Source organism: Monodelphis domestica, chromosome 1, assembly GCF_027887165.1.
Source record: "Monodelphis domestica isolate mMonDom1 chromosome 1, mMonDom1.pri, whole genome shotgun sequence".
Taxonomy (NCBI): Eukaryota; Metazoa; Chordata; class Mammalia; order Didelphimorphia; family Didelphidae; genus Monodelphis; species Monodelphis domestica.
In genome coordinates, this window is record NC_077227.1 from 170,631,665 (window position 1) to 170,651,727 (window position 20,063).

The following is a 20,063-nucleotide window of genomic DNA, read 5'->3' on the forward strand; positions in this document are numbered from 1 at the left end:
CCTAACATGACAGCAAAGGAAAGTAATGAATGCTAGAGAGAATGTGGCAAAGTAGGGACATTAATTCATTGCTGGTAGAGTTGTGAATTGATCCAACCATTCTGGAGGGCAATTTGGAACTTTGCCCAAAGGGCGATAAAAGACTGTCTGCCCTTTGATCCAGCCATAGCACTGCTGGGTTTGTACCCCAAAGAGATAATAAGGAAAAAGACTTGTACAAGAATATTCATAGCTGCGCTCTTTGTTGTGGCCAAAAATTGGAAAATGAGGGGATGCCCTTCTATTGGAGAATGGCTGAACAAATTGTGGTACATGTTGGTGATGGAATACTATTGTGCTAAAAGGAATAATAAAGTGGAGGAATTCCATGGAGACTGGAACAACCTCCAGGAAGTGATGCAGAGGGAAAGGGGCAGAACCAGGAAAACATTGTATACAGAGACTGATACACTGTGATACAATCGAATGTTTCACCATTAGTGGCAATGCAATGTCCCTGAACAATCTGCAGGGATCTAGGTGAAAAAAACACTATCCACAAGCAGAGGACAAACTTGGGAGTAAAAACACCGAGGAAAAGCAACTGCTTGACCACAGGGGTTGAGGGGATATGACTGAGGAGAGACTCTAAATGAACACCCAAATACAAATACCAACAACATGGAAATGGGTTCAAATCAAGAACACATGTGATACCCAGTGGAATCGCTCATCGGCTATGGGAGAGGTGGTGGGAGGAGGGGGGAGGAAAAGAAAATTATCTTTATCTCCAATGAGTAATGTTTGGAAATGACCAAATAAAATTTTTTTTTAAAAAAAGTGAAAGAAATGCCTGTAGAGTTCTTCCATGTCCAAGCTATACTGACCAGAAGTCCTCTCAGCCATCCATCACTGATTTCATTGTGTAGAGAAATCCCAGGGTATTCAATTGACCTTTCCATTGTTGACAGGGAAGATTATACAATAATTGCAACATGTTTGCTAAATTGAGAACTTAGAGTAGAGATTTGCATTATAGAAGATGGTAGACTGTTGAATGTAAATGTAATTCATGTAACTTTGTTCCCCAAATGTATTTAAAACAGCTCATTCACAGCTTACAAGTTTGCTGAAGGGATCCTTAAATGTCAAGAGTTTTAATATATGCTTAATTATGATAATTAAATATATTATAATTATAATCAATTAAGTTAGGATGCTAGATAGGGACCATATTGTTCTTGGTCCCTTTTGTTCCTTACCCTTGACAAGAAGAATTTTTTTTGTAGAAAAAAATATTTTCATAAGCTCACAAATTTAAAATGGGAAGTCACTTGAGGTAATCTAATCCAACCTTCTCCCCAATCCTATAATTTTATAGGAAGAGGAAGAGAATAGCTAATATATGATGATGAGGTCCAAAAAGTGAGGTGAAGATGTCAACAGAAACAGGGTTTACTTTGAACTAGAAGTTTCACTTTTTGTGATTATGGTTTGGATATGTCTTAGGAGTAGAGTCTATATGGAGCCCTCAGACCAAATGAAACTAGAACTTTTGGTTAATATTCAAATTCATTCTGGTACTAATTTTATGGAAGGTAGAACCAGAGAAAGGCTCTTTTAAAAAAACAAAAATTTGATAGTATAGAGAACTAGTTAGTATTTTTCATGTTAATGTCACCAAATTTGAGAACATTCTAATGTAAAGCAACTGAGTTTTTTTATTGTTCAAAAGTTAACAAAAGTTAAGTGCTGTTTCCTGTGATAATTTCATCTTGCTGGAATAAAAACAAGTGATAATTGTAATAGACTTTCTATTATATGAGTGACATCATTATATTCATTTATAAGTAGAAAATGTATCTGACTTTGTAGGTGGTGACAGTGGACTGGATGGGTTAGGAGGACCGGGTGTACAACTTGGAAGCCCAGATAAGAAAAAGAGAAAAACAAATACCCAGGTAAATTGACATTTTAAAATTGTTTATTCTAATTTTCCTCTTTTTCAAGTTATTGTTATTGAAAAGAAAAATTAGACATGGTTTTTCCATCAGTTCTCATGATTCTTTCTTGACTAAATTTTTCACTTTTTGTAGAATTATTTTTGTGTCCTTCAGATACAAATTTAGGCAAATAGAAGTAAAGACAAGAAAACCTTGGAAATAATTGAAAAATCCAATGTCACATATTACTGATATTCCTGTTTTCAAAGATGAAAATGCCAAACATGTTTCTAATAATCTATAGTTCTGCCAAAATAATGTTTTAAAACATGTGTGCGAAAGGTTTTATTTGAAGCATTTGAAAAATAGCATATTGTTATAAATTTAGTATTATGGAAATAATCATATCTGTATAAAGTAATATAGTAGATGTCTTGTGTTTATATAGTATGCTGTGGGAGACATGTAGTTCATGTCATTTTATTCTCTATAGATTTGAAGCATTCTTTTTATCCTGGAAGACTGGTGATAAATACACTGTGCATAGAGATACTTTTTTTCTTCCTGAAACCATTATTAATTATGAAACTTGCAGCATGACTGATTTGGTAAATTTATTTTTCTAGTTTATAGCCCTGAAATGCCTTATTTTAGCAATTCCTTTATGAAATGTAGCTAAGAAAATATTTCAAATCTATTTATACCCCTATCATTTTATGGTAATTTAGACATTAATAAATGTTTGTAATTAGAATTATTTTGTATTTTAAATGAATTATCTCCTAGATGTATAATAACAGTAAATGTAAATTATCTGGTCTCTTATGAAAATTACCTATACTTCTTTGTATTACATGAAGGTTGATTTAAATTTAATGCCTTTGTCTTGTTGGGTATTTTTTAAAAGAAGAAACATTAATATGAAATGCAAATAAAAGATTATGAAATGAAAAATATAGTTAAAAAAGGGAAAAGATTACATTTTCTGAAACACAAGCACAAAAGAAGTACTAGAAAGAAGTCATTTGGTTCTATGATAAAAGAATAATTTAGGTCCTCTTCTGTTCATAGTATATATTTTACTTTTCATTCTCTTTCCAGGGGCCTTCTTTTCCTCCACTGTCTGAATATGCCCCACCACCGAATCCAAATGCTGACCATCTAGTAGCGGCTAATCCATTTGATGACAACTATAATACTATTTCCTACAAGCCTTTACCTTCATCAAACCCATATCTTAGCCCCGGTTACCCTGGATTTGGAGGTTACGGCTCATTCAGAATGCCACCTCATGTGCCCCCAAGAATGTCATCCCCCTACTGTGGTCCTTACTCACTTAGGAACCAGCCACATCCATTTCCTCAGAATCCTTTAGGAATTGGTTTTAATAGACCTCATGCTTTTAACTTTGGGCCACACGATAATTCAGGTTTTGGAAATCCAGCATATAATAGTCCACTAAGTCAGAATGTTAACATGTCTAATCAACATTTTAGGCAAAATCCTGCTGAAAACTTCAATCAGATTCCTCCACAGAATGCCAGCCAAGTATCTAATCCAGACTTGGCATCCAATTTTGTCCCTGGAAATAATCCAAATTTTACTTCCCAATTAGAATCAAATCATTCATTTATCCCTCCACCAAACACTTTTGGTCAAACAAAAGCACCCCCACAAAAACAAGACTTTAGTCAAGGAACAACCAAAAACACTAATCAGAATTCCTCTGCCCACCCCTCTCATCTCAATATGGATGAAACTGTAAACCAGGGTAATATTGACTTGAAAAATGTTAGTCGAAACAATACCGTAAATCAAGAAAGCAACCGTTCCAACAGCACTGATAATGCAAATAGCAGCCATGCGAATGGAACTCAGAATAAGCCCCGTCAACCCAGAGTTACAGCTGATGGGTGTAATTCTGAAAAGAGCAACAAAACCACCCTCCACCCAAGTCGACATGGCCATTCATCTTCAGACCCAGTATATCCTTGTGGCATTTGTACAAATGAAGTGAATGATGATCAGGATGCCATCTTATGTGAGGCCTCATGCCAGAAATGGTTCCACCGGATCTGTACAGGGATGACTGAAACGGCTTATGGCCTCCTGACTGCAGAAGCTTCAGCAGTATGGGGTTGTGATACTTGCATGGCTGAAAAAGATGTCCAGCTAATGCGCACTAGAGAAACTTTTGTACCACCTGCAGTGGGTTCTGATGGGTAATCTGTAAATTTTTTAGAGTAGGGTTTTTTTTTTATGGTTATTACATAAGATCTTAAAGTTTCACATTACAGAAACCAAGCCAAACCAATTATTTATCCTTTAGTTTTTACAAATATTTAGCCTCAGTACTGTTGTAAATTTTGTATAGTATTTGCTTATTTGTTCTTGTATTCATCAGAAATATAAAAGCCTCTTTAATCTTCAAAACAATCTACTAAAGTTTAGATTGGTTGCACATAGATTGTAACTTTAAAAAAATATAAAATTAGTGAATCCAAATATATATAAATATATATATTTTGAATGAATAAACTGTACCAAAGTGCTAAATTTTGAAAGCACCATATAAAACATTGAGTTAGCATCCCCTTTTCTAGGGAAGGGTCCATTTATCTTATTTTAAGAATATTGTGTCTGTAAATAAAAACTTAAATGAAAAACACTAAGGTTTCACAAATTTTTAAAGAGAACAATATCAAAATTTTCTAGACATCTGATTTTAGCTATCTTTACATTTGCAAATATTCCTTTTCAGGGCATATGTCTTTTGTAGGTGGGAAGACACATACATAATAGTCACTCAATTCTGGTCAGTTTTTCTTTCTTTGATGTCAATTAATTAGAGGTAAGTACTGAAAAATTATTAAAAACTATGGTAAATAGAACATCTGCATATTTGTAGGAAGTTTAAAAATAAATGAACCCCAAACTTGGATAGATAATATTTTGTGAAAATTAGCATTTAATAAATCAGGTTAAACTATAGTCTGTGCTTTCTTCTCTTCTTGCCACTTTGCATTCAGCAAAATGTGAAACTCCTAGTTTGTCTACATTATATTTTTGTTGGAAATTGTAATTACTGTAAACTTTTAAGCAATCAACTTGGTCAATTACAGTTTCTTTTGATTTTGTGTAAAGATTTTAAAAAACGGTTCTTTGCTTACTGTGTTCTGTTCATAGAATAAGATCACAGTTTCTTCTGGTTTTGTGTATAATGTACAGAGCTGGATAGATACTGTGAATAGAGCATTTCAGTGTTTGTTCTCAGGAGTCCACTTAACATTCTACACAATAGCACTTGAGTTGTATTCTGGCTTAAATTGATCCTACATTTCTTTTAGCTCTCTACTTGAGAAGAATTAGACTCTCTTTTATAATGTGCAGCCAACTATTTCTATGAAAGTGAAATAAATTTACCTCTCCCAAGCAAATTTAAGATATTTGATTCATAACATTCTTCTCTCATATTCCATTTTCAAATAGAAGTTACCTGCTTGTGATCAAGAGGATTTTCATTGAAATATTTAAGTTTGCAACAACATTAGTAAATATTATCTTGCAAACATTGAATGAAAACTTCATGTAATTGATTCCGACAATATATTTACTATATCTGAATTGTGTACAAATAGCCAAATGTTTTTGTGTGCTTAGATAAGTGATACTTTTAGAGTGTTCCTACACTTACTACTCATTCAACAGTTTTCTAATTGATGGGAGTAGGGAAGACAAGCTATAGCCAAATACTAATTGATTGGCTCAGTTTGACCAAAAGGGGGTTGAATTAATCAAAAACACAGATATGATCTCATCAGGACAGTAGTGGACTGCCCTGAAACTTAGAATTTGTAATGAACTTGCACAAAGGTTATATTCTCCAGCATCACGGTTTCTCTGGTGCAGTCTCCTTTATATTCTTGAAAGGCTCCTTTTGTCATAAGAAAACATTTTTTAACAGAAAATCTTAAAAAATTTTTCTATCCGTGCTTGGAAGTTTTGCTGATGTTCCACCTGGCTAAAATGACAAGAGGCCTTTCAAAAAGGCTATGTTACTAACGGCAATTTTCATAGTGGCAATTCCTCTATCAGAACTTTTTATGAGGTTTTGTCTTGGTATAACACTGGAGAGTTCCTATTATGCTGGTTGTAAACATTGCAGTTTCACTAGTCAAGAATTAGCTTAGTTTATACAGGAAAATAAATTGTGTTTATCAGTTAGAGTACTTAGAATTAGATCTGCACTGATTTTAACTTTAAGTTGTGTGATATTTAAAAGAGTTTCTAAATGCTAAAGAGTTAGTGTCAAAATGAGCATACTTGTGTAAATAAAACTGGACATTTTCTTGGCTAGTGATTGTTCTGCATAGATGATAAAATAGTATATAAAGAAATCCAGTATTTTTCTAAGGCTCCCAGCTCTGCCTAGTAGAATGACCTCCTTAAAGTGTGCTTTAACATTGCAACCTATTGTTTTAATCCCAGGTGAAATAAGTATCAAGAGTCTTCATCTAATAATCTTTTAAACTTGTCTATCTGGCACACATTAAAAGGGCTGATGTATATTTTACCCTTCATTGTGTTAACTATTTTATAATTCATATTGAAATAATATATAAGCAGTTATTATTTTTGAAGGCAGCTGAAGAGGCTTTGGATTTCTTTTGCTAGTGTATAAAGGCATGGAAAAATATATACAATTTTAGATTTTTTTTTTAATTTAAAGAATACAGGCAATCCCTTAAGTTACAAATGAGGGATATGTTGAAAAAATTTTTGTAAGTTAGTGGTTTGGAATTTAAAACACAATTTACCATAAAAATAAAGTTTATAAATAGTAGTTAGGTTTCCAGGCTAGCCCACAAAAACCTAATTAATTCATGTGGTAGCTGTATTACAGTGAGGCTGAAGTTTTTTTGAGGTCTTTGAGGCTGGGTTCCATGGTCCATAGAGGAGGGAGGACATGAGAAGAGAAAGATAGGGTCCTTCCTATTACTTTCCTAGTACTGGGTCTGCCTTATGCAGAATTTTTAAGTAAATGTTTTAGTAAATAACTCTTTTACCACCTTTATATTTTATTATTTTGCATTCTTCTCACACTTATTTCCTCTCTCTGCTGATCTCCAGATTCCCTAATGCTGCCCAAACCACTACCCCTAAAACATCATCTCAGCCTTTCCCTACATCAGATTTCTCTGTTACCAGTCTCCTATCTAATTAAAACTCCCATTCCCTTAGTATCGTTGTTTCAGCTAGATGTTAGGAGGAAAACTGCCTGATTGATGAGCCCCTGAGTATTCCAGGACACTGACATCTTGTTCATATACCTGTCTGTTGAACTCTTTCCCCAGCCTGAGTCCTTAATTCTTCCTTGTCCTGACCTCTACCCCCACCCCCAAACCACACATCAGGTATAGAAATTGCTACTCAATGACTTTGGCTCATTTAACTAAATTGCTTTAAGTGTCAGTGGCTAATATCCTAGAGTACAGAATGCTTGTTACAGAGTACCATCCTAGAGTACAGAATGCTTGTTAACCCAAATGAATCTCTAATTAGTAGGATTTCAAGAATTGTCATTAGCCGAAATGGAAAAAAAAAATGCAATGTGAGCTGTGGTGGTTGAGGTATTTTAGAATAGATAGCCTGGGGTCAGTTTTCCTAACCTTGCTTTCTCAGACTTCTTTTTCCTACCCTGCTAAGCCCATAGACTATTTTACATTTCCAAGTTTTCTCACAGCCTTTATATTATACTGGTTTACTCGAACTTCATTCAACATCATCCAATCATCTGGATGGCATGCTTTTGTCCAGTTTGACTAAATTTGTCCAGTGATAGATAAATGGACCCTACTACTGGTTGTGGAAGAGACTTTTGGGACAGCATATCCTGTCTCAAAAGATAGAGGGGAAGATATTGAATAAGCTATTTTGATATAAAGGTCATTCATGAGAAGGGCTTTAAAAGTTGAGGACTCTTAATTTTGAAGTTTTTACAGAAATGAACACTTTTCTCATTCTTGTTAGTAGCACTATCTGTAGTTATATTTAAAGGACTTCATCTTCAATTACTAGTACTTTTCATGTTATATAGATGATGTTGCCTGCTAGTCAAAATGTTATCTTTTATAAAAGAAAGTCCTGCTTCTTATCATGATGTATGTGACTTAAATGACTGTTTCATATTAAAACTATTCCTTCCTTATGTACTGTTTACATATGCCTCTTTTTGGGATATTAGTTCAGTACTTTTATACAAATCTGAGTGTGTTCCACATTGGTGACATGTATTTTTGCAACTAATTTTTTTGAGTTTTGTTCTGATTATAAATTAGAGCATGTCTGAATTAACACATGCATTAGTGCTGTGGTCTGTGGCAAAATTACTGTAATTCAAATTGGAAAAAAAAAAGTTTCCAGACTTTGTCCAACATTTATTCTTATGACAAAGAAAAATTACTATGTAATACTAATTATTTCATGTGATGGTATGTTTTAAGCTACTCTATGAAGTATGTGAAACATCACTGTTAAGGATTGGTGGCTGGCCTGGTGTCCTTGATCTGGGAGAGAAGGGTAGATCTAATGTTAGCAATTCATGGTATCCATAATGGAATAAATACTTCTTGAAAACTTGGTCATCTCTTACTGGTATAATTTAATAGGAAAGGATTATCTGGAAAATATAGTATATGGTAGGATTATTTAATTTGGTTGATAATGTTAAGGTGCTATTTAATTTTAAATTTTAAATAGACACTTTAGGCTATACTATGTGATCAACAATTGACTAAAATATATTTTTGACAGTCAGTCATCTAATTATTTTACAAGGCTTTTGTAGGTTAGAATAAATTCTATACATTTTTTAAAATAAAAAGATTAAGTAGAATTACTTCAAACATGCCAGATTTTGTACTTGTATGCCTTTCTTATACAGATTTCTGCCATCATTCCCTTTCCCTCCTTCCCCTTTTAGGTAATAATAACCAACTTTTCTTAAAAAAAAAAAAAAAGCATTGGGATAATGTAAAACTTCATTAAAATGAAAAACTATAAGAATTTATATTAAGATAAGTACTGAATTGGACTTAACTTCTGTGTTTTATATGGAGATGGGTGTTTATTGGAGAAACCCATAAAACAAGATTGGAAGAATAATTAATGTTAATCTTAAGAGAACACACTTCAAGCACATAAGAAGTAAATATTATTTATGCTTACATATAAATAATATGCTAAACACACAGCATTCTCATTTGGTACCTCTGCTAGAGAATGTAATCTAATTCAAACAAGAACGTGAACGGGATAGAAATTGTACTTCTATAAAAATATTCTAATTTTTAAACTTTTTATTCAAGTTCTAACTTAGTGAAGTTTTACTGTATTGATAATCTGTGTTCATTTTGACACTACTTTCATGATGCAGGAATGCATCAGATATTAAACAACTGACCTGATATTTTTAGTCATCAGTTAAAGAGAAATTGGTTTCAGGTCTTGACATTAAAAACAAAAAACAAAAACAAAAACAGGCTCTTATCAGTCTTTGGTCTGATTATTTTGATTATGGACATGACTTTAGACTTGAATATACAACATTTTTCATGGGTCTATTTTTTATTTAGAATTTGTATTTAAGAAAAATTTTAGCATTTTGCTTTTGCCTGGCACTTTAGCATATTATATTTTGAAAGTGATTCTCATTTTTTTTGTTTCTATTATACAAGTTTAAAGAAGTATTTATTATTAAATGATTCATGAATTGCTAACTCTAGTGACTTTGTAGAAAAATTAAGATGAGAAAAGACAGTGGTGTGATGAATTATTTGCTCAAAATGGTTTAGACTTTTTTATATAGACAGTATGTAGATTACTGTCTTCAGGGAAATAAAATTGGCTCACTGATTGAATGTTAAGTGTTTATTTAAGTGCTCCTGAATTTTAAGCCAAATATTCTCAGTTTCTTTAATTAGATAATGACAAGCCAATTCTATTTTCTTTACGAGCAAATTAACTTAAAAATGTTTCCTACAAAGTATAGTTAATTTGTAAGTTATCTTTTCCCTTTCTCTTCTCCCCCTACACACCAACCATTCTTAAGTATAAGACCTTCTGAAGGAATATAATTTATTGTCTTCCACCTTATTTTTTATTTGTTTGTTTCACATTACTGTGGCCTTTCAGGTTAGTGGCAAATAGAAAAGTAGTAAGAAAAGTTACAGTTACTGCCATCCAGACAGTTCATAATATGAGTTATTGTTGACCTTTTAATTTCAAAGATTATGCCAGATGTCATGTGTGCATAGTAAGAGGAATGTTTGTTTATCAGAATACAGATCTACTATTAGTAGAAATTATGTATGGCAGGCTTTCTTGAACAATATGTATTGTAAGCTTTCCTATATTGTTATTTTGCAGTAAATTCTTTCAAATAAAGCTAATTTTTAAAGAGAAAATGCCTCTTTATTTAAGTACCAGGCCTTGTCTTGTGGAGAATGAGAAATAAGTATCTTTTTCTATGTATTGGTAATGAGTAAGCAGTATGGACGGTAGCTCCTGAATTCATGAGAATGACTTGTTAATGAGACCAGTGCTTCAAAACTTATGTATAACTATGCATTTCAGACTTTAGGAATAAACCTTGGATTTTTAAATTATGTTTAATTTGTATTTTCTATGTTAAATCAGACTGAGGCAGGAAATAATGCATAAGGGTTCCTCCATAATCACAAAAAATTTGAAAACCTCTTTAATAAAAAACATTTTAGTTATATTGAGGATAAACTTAATTTAGAGTTGTTGTGAAGACAATACTTTATAAACTTGAAGTGTTATGAAAACTATTATTGAATTTTCAATGAATGTTAGGTTTACAAAAATGTCATTGATCTTAGGGTATGGAATGTTTTTAAGGAGGAGTCTGCCAAATGTGCAAAAAATTTATATGAAAAAGGAATTTTGCAGCTGAATCTGGACAAGGCTAAAAGATGCAGAGGTAACTTCAGAGTATTAATACAACTATAAATGTGAGATTAAAGGAATTCAAGGTTCAAATGCCTTTACATAAGTAGAAATGTCTTTTTAAAAGTTTTTCTGATTATCTTTTTTTTTTAAACATAACCTTCCCTTCCCAATCTTTCCTTTCCTCCATTTTCTACCCCTAACAAATAGTTGAGTAAAAAAAATTATACCAGACATGTCTGAAAATATACGCTTCATACTGGACTATAAACACTATCAGGCCTTAAAATATTGAAATCTTTCGATATTATTTTCTTTATGTTTTTGTAGTCACCATGTAAATTGGTTTCTGGTTGCTTACTTCTCTCTGTTTCAGTTCATATTAGTCTTCCCACATTTTTCCAAATTCTTTATGGGGCAAGGATTATTGAAACTCAGATTACATTCATACTTGTTTTATCTTAAGGTACAATAATATTCAATTATTAATATAGATGAGAGAGACTGTTTGGGATCGTGGTTCCTATTCAAGGGATTTTGAAATCTTTAAGGGCACCTTAAGCAGTAAAGAATTGTCCAAGTATGCTTCAAATATATTTTGCTTCAGTGTCAGCATGTGCATGCAAATGTGCATGTTTAAAGCGTTACAGATTTGCTTCTGCAGCCATTTGGAGCTTTTGGGGAAAAAAGTTATCATGGTAATTTTGTCAAGCACTTAATGAATAACCAAAAAAATATGAATACTACATTAAGTTACTTTCAGCATTCACAAAACATTTTTGTTGTTGAAAGAGTTTGAGAACAAAACATTGGGAATTATTGGTCTAGGTCAAATACCTAGGAAAAAATAGTTGATCCATAAATATCTGAGTGCTTACTATGTGCCTAGACTATGTTGTGAGGAGAAGAAAAAAATACAGACAGTTTGATTTATGAATATTTAGAAATAAGCTAAGAAGAAGCTACATCAGAGATGGCATGCATCACATAGGCAATTTATAAAGTCAAGTCAACAAGCATTTAATAAAGAACTTACTATGAGCCAGGCAAAGTAATAAGTGCTGGAGATACAAACCAAAAACAGAAAATAGTCCCTGTTCTTAATATGCTTATGTTATAATGTAGGAAGCAGCTGGGGATGTGGAGAAATGATGATGTCAAGATCCTTAGTTCAGTATATCCTGAGGAATGGTTGCCCTTGAAGGATGTTCTCTTGTACTTGTAAAAAAGTTATGTGTTCAAGAGAATTGGTACCATCTTGCAATAAAGACAGGTATATGTGCTTCTGATTAGAATTCACAATGTATTTTCTCATAGTAAAAGTTTTAATATAAGGTTATCAATCTTGAAGTAATTTATCACCATATTCCACAAGCATTATGGCTTATATACTGGCTTAGGAACTTATCCTCCATTTGTAACATTGTTTTAAAGAAAATTAATTACACGTTCCAAATAGGAAAGTTGGAAAATAAATTTTTCTGAAAATATCCTATTTAAAAGGAAGCTGAGGACTTCCGGTTAAGATGGCGGCTTAGAGAAAGCTCAAGTTCAGATCTCTGGAAAAACCTTCCCGACCGATCTCAAACGATAAGCTCCTAAGGCGCCGAAATTCAAAACGATCAACAGAACCCTCCTCCTGGACCTGGACCCGGTTCAAAAGGTACGGCTCCCCTCAAAAGCCAGAACCCGAGATCCCTCGGACCTCAGGGGTAGGAGCGCAGAGTCCAAGGCTCCCGGAAGCCGCAGCCCTGCCGGCTGGGCTCAGAGAGCAGAACCCTCAGGGCCTTCTACAGTCCCGGTGAAAGTTACTGCCTGGGGCTTCCGCTGCAGAGAGCTGGTCGAAACAACAGCAACCCTCAGGGCGGGCAAGACAGCCTCACGGGCTGGATCCTGCTATCCAAGTCTCAGTGAAAGTCCTTGCTCTCCAAGCTTGGGTTAGCTGCAGCCCATCCCCCCGCAGGCCGATGAAACAGCCTCACGGCCAGCAATTCTGAAGGCAACTTCCTGAAAGCAACGTGGTCCGACCCTTCCATTCCAGTTCCAGTGAGGCATATTCAGTTTAACCCAGGGAAAGTCATAGAACCATCTGCCCAGGACTAAAGCCTCTGAACACCAGACAGAGACAAGAAAAGCCAATCCTCCACATTCAGAGATGGAAAACTCCACAGAAGCACAGAAGCCCCAAAATACCAAGAAAAATAAGAAGAAAGGGGCGACTTTGAACACATTCTATGGAGCCAAAATACAAAATACAGAGCAGATAGAAGATAATATAAAAGAAAATGCTCCAAAACCTTCCAAAGGAAATGGAAACTCTCCACAAACCTATGAAGAATTTGAATCAGAAATGACCAAAAAGATGGAAGCCTTCTGGGAGGAAAAGTTGGAAATAATGCAAAAGAAATTCACGCATCTACAAAACCAGTTTGACCAAACTGTAAAAGAAAACCAGGCTTTAAAGGCCAGAATCAGGCAGCTGGAAGACAACGATCGTGTAAAAGAGCAAGAATCAATAAAGCAAAGCCAAAATACCAAGAAATTAGAAGAGAACATAAAATATCTCACCGACAAGGTGATAGATCTGGAAAATAGGGGGAGAAGGGATAATTTAAGAATAATTGGACTCCCAGAAAAGCCAGAAATAAACACCAAACTGGACATGGTGATACAAGATATAATCAAAGAAAATTGCCCAGAGATTCTAGAACAAGGGGGCAATACAGCCACTGACAGAGCTCACAGAACACCTTCTACACTAAACCCCCAAAAGACAACTCCCAGGAATGTAATTGCCAAATTCCAAAGCTATCAAACAAAAGAAAAAATCCTACAGGAAGCCAGAAAAAGACAATTTAGATATAAAGGAATGCCAATCAGGGTCACACAAGACCTTGCAAGTTCTACTCTGAATGATCGTAAGGCATGGAACATGATCTTCAGAAAGGCAAGAGAGCTGGGTCTCCAACCAAGAATCAGCTACCCAGCAAAACTGACTATATACTTCCAAGGGAAAGTATGGGCATTCAACAAAATAGAAGACTTCCAACTTTTTGCAAAGAAAAGACCAGAGCTCTGTGGAAAGTTTGATACCGAAAATCAAAGAGCAAGGAATACCTGAAAAGGTAAATATTAAGGAAAGGGGAAAATGTTATCTTCTTCTTTTACTCAAACTCTCTTCTATAAGGACTACATTTATATCAACCTATGTATACTAATATGTGGGGAAAATGTAATGTATAAATAGGGGGTAAAGAAAGACCAAATAGAATAATCATTCTCACACAAAGATTCATATGGGAAGGGGAGGGGAAGAAAACTCCTATAAGAAGGAGAGGAAGAGAGGGGGGGGGGGATTTACTTAAACCTCAATCTCAGGGAAATCAACTCTGAGAGGGAAAAACATCCAGATCCATTGGGATCTTGAATTCTATCTTACCCAACAAGGGTAAGGAGAAGGGAAAACCAAGGGGGGGAGGGGGAGAGGGAGAACAAAAAGGGAGGGAAAGAGAGGGGGGAAGGGGAGGGAACAAAAAGGGAGGGACTAAAAAGGGAAACATCAAGGGAGGGGACAAGGGGGACTGTTTCAAAGTAAATCACTGGACTAAAAGGTAGAGCCGAAGAAGAATAGGTTAGAATTAGGGAAGGCAATCAAAATGCCAGGGAGTCCACAAATGACAATCATAACTTTGAACGTGAATGGGATGAACTCACCCATAAAACGTAGACGAATAGCAAAATGGATTAGAATCCAAAACCCTACCATATGTTGTCTTCAAGAAACACACATGAGGCGGGTTGACACCCACAAGGTCAGAATTAAAGGATGGAGTAAGACCTTCTGGGCTTCAACTGATAGAAAGAAGGCAGGAGTGGTAATCATGATATCTGATAAAGCCAATGCAAAAATAGACCTGATCAAAAGGGATAGGGAAGGTAATTATATTTTGTTAAAAGGGACTATAGACAATGAGGAAATATCATTAATCAATATGTATGCACCAAATAATATAGCACCCAAATTTCTAATGGAGAAACTAGGAGAATTGAAGGAAGAAATAGACAATAAAACCATACTAGTGGGAGACTTAAACCAACCATTATCAAATTTAGATAAATCAAATCAAAAAATAAATAAGAAAGAGGTAAAAGAAGTGAATTAAATCTTAGAAAAATTAGAATTAATAGACATATGGAGAAAAATAAATAGGGATAAAGAGGAATACACTTTCTTCTCAGCACCACATGGCACATTCACAAAAATTGACCATACATTAGGTCACAGAAACATAGCACACAAATGCAGAAAAGCAGAAATAATGAATGCAGCCTTCTCAGATCACAAGGCAATAAAAATAATGATTAGTAATGGTACATGGAAAACCAAATCTAAAACCAATTGGAAATTAAACAATATGATACTCCAAAACCGTTTAGTTAAAGAAGAAATCATAGAAACAATTAATAATTTCATCGAGGAAAATGACAATGGCGAAACATCCTTTCAAACCTTTTGGGATGCAGCCAAAGCAGTAATCAGAGGTAAATTCATATCCCTGAATGCTTATATTAACAAACAAGGGAGAGCAGAGATCAATCAATTGGAAATGCAAATGAAAAAACTGGAAAGCGATCAAATTAAAAACCCCCAGCAGAAAACCAAATTAGAAATCCTAAAAATTAAGGGAGAAATTAATAAAATCGAAAGTGATAGAACTATTGATTTAATAAATGAGACAAGAAGCTGGTACTTTGAAAAAACAAACAAAATAGACAAGGTACTGGTCAATCTAATTAAAAAAAGGAAGGAAGAAAAGCAAATTCACAGCATTAAAGATGAAAAGGGGGACAGCACCTCTGATGAAGAGGAAATTAAGGCAATCATTAGAAATTACTTTGCCCAATTATATGGCAATAAATACACCAATTTAGGAGAAATGGATGAATATATACAAAAATACAAACTGCCTAGACTAACAGAAGAGGAAATAGAATTCCTAAATAATCCCATATCAGAAATTGAAATCCAACAAGCCATCAAAGAACTTCCTAAGAAAAAATCCCCAGGGCCTGATGGATTCACCTGTGAATTCTATCAAACATTCAGAGAACAGTTAATCCCAATACTACACAAACTATTTGACATAATAAGCAAAGAGGGAGTTCTACCAAACTCCTTTTACGACACAAACATGGTACTGATTCCAAAACCAGGCAGGTCAAAAACAGAGAAAGAAAACTATAGGCCAATCTCCCTAATGAATATAGATGCAAAAATCTTAAATAGGATACTAGCAAAAAGACTCCAGCAAGTGATCAGGATCATTCACCATGATCAAGTAGGATTCATACCAGGGATGCAGGGCTGGTTCAACATTAGGAAAACCATCCACATAATTGACCACATCAACAAGCAAACTAGCAAGAACCACATGATTATCTCAATAGATGCAGAAAAAGCCTTTGATAAAATACAACACCCATTCCTATTAAAAACACTAGAAAGCATAGGAATAGAAGGGTCATTCCTAAAAATAATAAACAGTATATATCTAAAACCAACAGCTAATATCATCTGCAATGGGGATAAACTAGATGCATTCCCAATAAGATCAGGAGTGAAACAAGGATGCCCATTATCACCTCTACTATTTGACATTGTACTAGAAACACTAGCAGTAGCAATTAGAGAAGATAAAGGAATTGAAGGCATCAAAATAGGCAAGGAGGAGACCAAGTTATCACTCTTTGCGGATGACATGATGGTCTACTTAAAGAATCCTAGAGATTCAACCAAAAAGCTAATTGAAATAATCAACAACTTTAGCAAAGTTGCAGGATACAAAATAAACCCACATAAATCATCAGCTTTTCTATATATCTCCAACACAGCTCAGCAGCAAGAACTAGAAAGAGAAATCCCATTCAAAATCACCTTAGACAAAATAAAATACCTAGGAATCTATCTCCCAAGACAAACACAGGAACTATATGAACACAACTACAAAACACTCGCCACACAACTAAAACTAGACTTGAACAAATGGAAAAACATTAACTGCTCATGGATAGGACGAGCCAATATAATAAAAATGACCATCCTACCCAAACTTATTTATCTATTTAGTGCCATACCCATTGAACTACCAAAATACTTCTTCACTGATTTAGAAAAAACTATAACAAAGTTCATTTGGAAGAACAAAAGATCAAGGATATCCAGGGAAATAATGAAAAAAAACACACATGATGGGGGCCTTGCAGTCCCTGACCTAAAACTATATTACAAAGCAGCAGTCATCAAAACAATTTGGTACTGGCTAAGAAACAGAAAGGAAGATCAGTGGAATAGACTGGGGGAAAGCGACCTCAGCAAGACAGTATACGATAAACCCAAAGATCCCAGCTTTTGGGACAAAAATCCACTATTCGATAAAAACTGCTGGGAAAATTGGAAGACAGTGTGGGAGAGACTAGGAATAGATCAACACCTCACACCCTACACCAAGATAAATTCAAAATGGGTGAGTGACTTAAACATAAAGAAGGAAACCATAAGTAAATTGGGTAAACATAGAATAGTATACATGTCAGACCTTTGGGAGGGGAAAGGCTTTAAAACCAAGCAAGATATAGAAAGAATCACAAAATGTAAAATAAATAATTTTGACTACATCAAACTAAAAAGCTTTTGTACAAACAAAACCAATATAACTAAAATCAGAAGGGAAACAACAAATTGGGAAAAAATCTTCATAGAAACCTCTGACAAAGGTTTAATTACTCATATTTATAACGAGCTAAATCAATTGTACAAAAAATCAAGCCATTCTCCAATTGATAAATGGGCAAGGGAAATGGATAGGCAGATCTCAGATAAAGAAATCAAAACTATTAACAAGCACATGAAGAAGTGTTCTACATCTCTTATAATCAGAGAGATGCAAATCAAAACAACTCTGAGGTATCACCTCACACCTAGCAGATTGGCTAACATAACAGCAAAGGAAAGTAATGTATGCTGGAGGGGATGTGGCAAAATAGGGACATTAATTCATTGCTGGTGGAGCTGTGAAATGATCCAACCATTCTGGAGGGCAATTTGGAACTATGCCCAAAGAGCAACAAAAGAATATCTACCCTTTGACCCAGCCATAGCACTGCTGGGTCTGTACCCCAAAGAGATAATGGACACAAAGACTTGTACAAAAATATTCATAGCTGCGCTCTTTGTGGTGGCCCAAAACTGGAAAACAAGGGGATGCCCATCAATTGGGGAATGGCTGAACAAACTGTGGTATATGTTGGTGATGGAATACTATTGTGCTAAAAGGAATAATAAAGTGGAGAAGTTCCATGGAGACTGGAACAACCTCCAGGAAGTGATGCAGAGCGAGAGGAGCAGAACCAGGAGAACATTGTACACAGAGACTAATACACTGTGGTATAATCGAACGTAATGGACTTCTCCATTAGTGGCGGTGTAATGTCCCTGAACAACTTGCAGGGATCCAGGAGAAAAAAACACCATTCATAAGGAAAGGATAAACTATGGGAGTGGAAACACCGAGAAAAAGCAACTGCCTGAATACAGAGGTTGAGGGGACATGACAGAGGATAGACTCTAAATGAACACTCTAATGCAAATACTATCAACAAAGCAATGGGTTCAAATCAAGAAAACATCTAATGCCCAGTGGACTTACGCGTTGGCTATGGGGGGTGGGGGGGGAGGAAAAGAAAATTATCTATGTCTTTAACAAATAATGCTTGGAAATGATCAAATAAAATATATTTAAAAAAAAAAAAAAGGAAGCTGAAAATTGTGTTAATATATCATAGTCCTTGCCCATGAGGATTGAAGAGCTTATAACTGTGGAAACAAGATTTACATATTTAAACAATCAGAACAGATGTGCTATAAAAGTTCAAAGAAGGGGAAGATCAATGTGGTCTAGTTAATCAGGAAAGATTACAAAAGTTAGACTGGATCAAGAACAGATAAGATTTAGATTTAATTTGATTCATATTCAATTTAACATTCATTATAAAGTCTCTACTGTGTACCATTCATTTTGCTACTGTAGGGAAGTTACTTGAGATGTGATCCTTGCTTTGTAGGAGCTTACAAGAGAATCATTCCAGGCAGAAAAAGAAGAAAACGTAACAGGTATTGGTAAGGGAAAAGTGCAAATAGAATTTAAAAATTGGAAGTATTGACTAAGGGACAATTTATACTTAGTAATAAATTAAAGAGAAGTGATGAAAGCCTGCATAAGAATTATGGCAATACCATAGGAGAGAAAGGTTGCAATAAACAGATGTTGTCAATGCAAAATCAAGAAGCAAATTGGCAACAGAATGGATATGGGGAGGGTGAGAAAGTGAGGTATCAAGGATTATATGTAGGTTGGGAGCTTAAGGGCCTGGGAGGATGGTGGTTCACAGGATAGTTACAGGATAATTAGGAAGAGGAGAGTGTTTGGTAGGTTAAGATAATGAGCTCAGTTTGGGGGAAAAAAGTTGAGTTAAAAATGTATGGGATATCTAGTTTGAAATGGTGACTAGGCAATTGAAGACATAAGACAGGAGGTCAGCAGAGAGGTTAGGGCTGGATACGTAGTTTTGAGGCTTGGCAGCATAGAGATGATAATTGAATATATGGGAGCTAGTGAGATCAAGTGAAATAGTATTGATGGAGAATAGAAGGGAACCCAGGACAGAGTCCTTTGGGATACCCACTGTTACCAGGTATGACTGGATGTAGATACAGCAAAGGAGACTGAGAACTAGTTGCAGTTTCTTGGCAGGAGAGATTAAGATCTTGAACACTATGCTAGTCTTTGTGGTCAAGCTGCAACAACAGCTTCACGGATTTCTACTGCAAGATATAATCACTGTGGGAGAAAATCATGTCACTGAGTTTATCTGACTTATATCAGATAAATGGGAGAACCAGGAGGAAGCAGGAAACCTAGAGAGAAGAGAATAATTTAAAAGACATATTTATATTATCTAACATCAATTGAGTTGGTATTGTTGTGGCAATCTTTTTATTATTTCTAATTGACTTCCTGGCATACTCCAGATCTTCTAAACTTTCTATGCAAGTGCCCAGCTCACTCAGATGGGTCTGCTCAGGGCAGAGAGCACAGGGGATTATCACTTTTC

General features: G+C 34.9%; 1 protein-coding gene across 1 annotated transcript in view; it reads left to right on the top strand.

Moving 5' to 3' along the window:
* Positions 1 to 10,387, top strand: part of PYGO1 (pygopus family PHD finger 1) — a 29,847-nt gene extending 19,460 nt beyond the window's left edge. The window contains exons 2-3 of the mRNA XM_007479704.3: positions 1,855 to 1,940; positions 3,024 to 10,387. Coding sequence (XP_007479766.1) covers positions 1,855 to 1,940; positions 3,024 to 4,148 — 1,211 coding nt within the window. The 3' untranslated portion in view covers positions 4,149 to 10,387. The remainder of the gene's footprint in view (positions 1 to 1,854; positions 1,941 to 3,023) is intronic.
* The last annotated feature ends 9,676 nt before the right edge of the window (positions 10,388 to 20,063 follow it).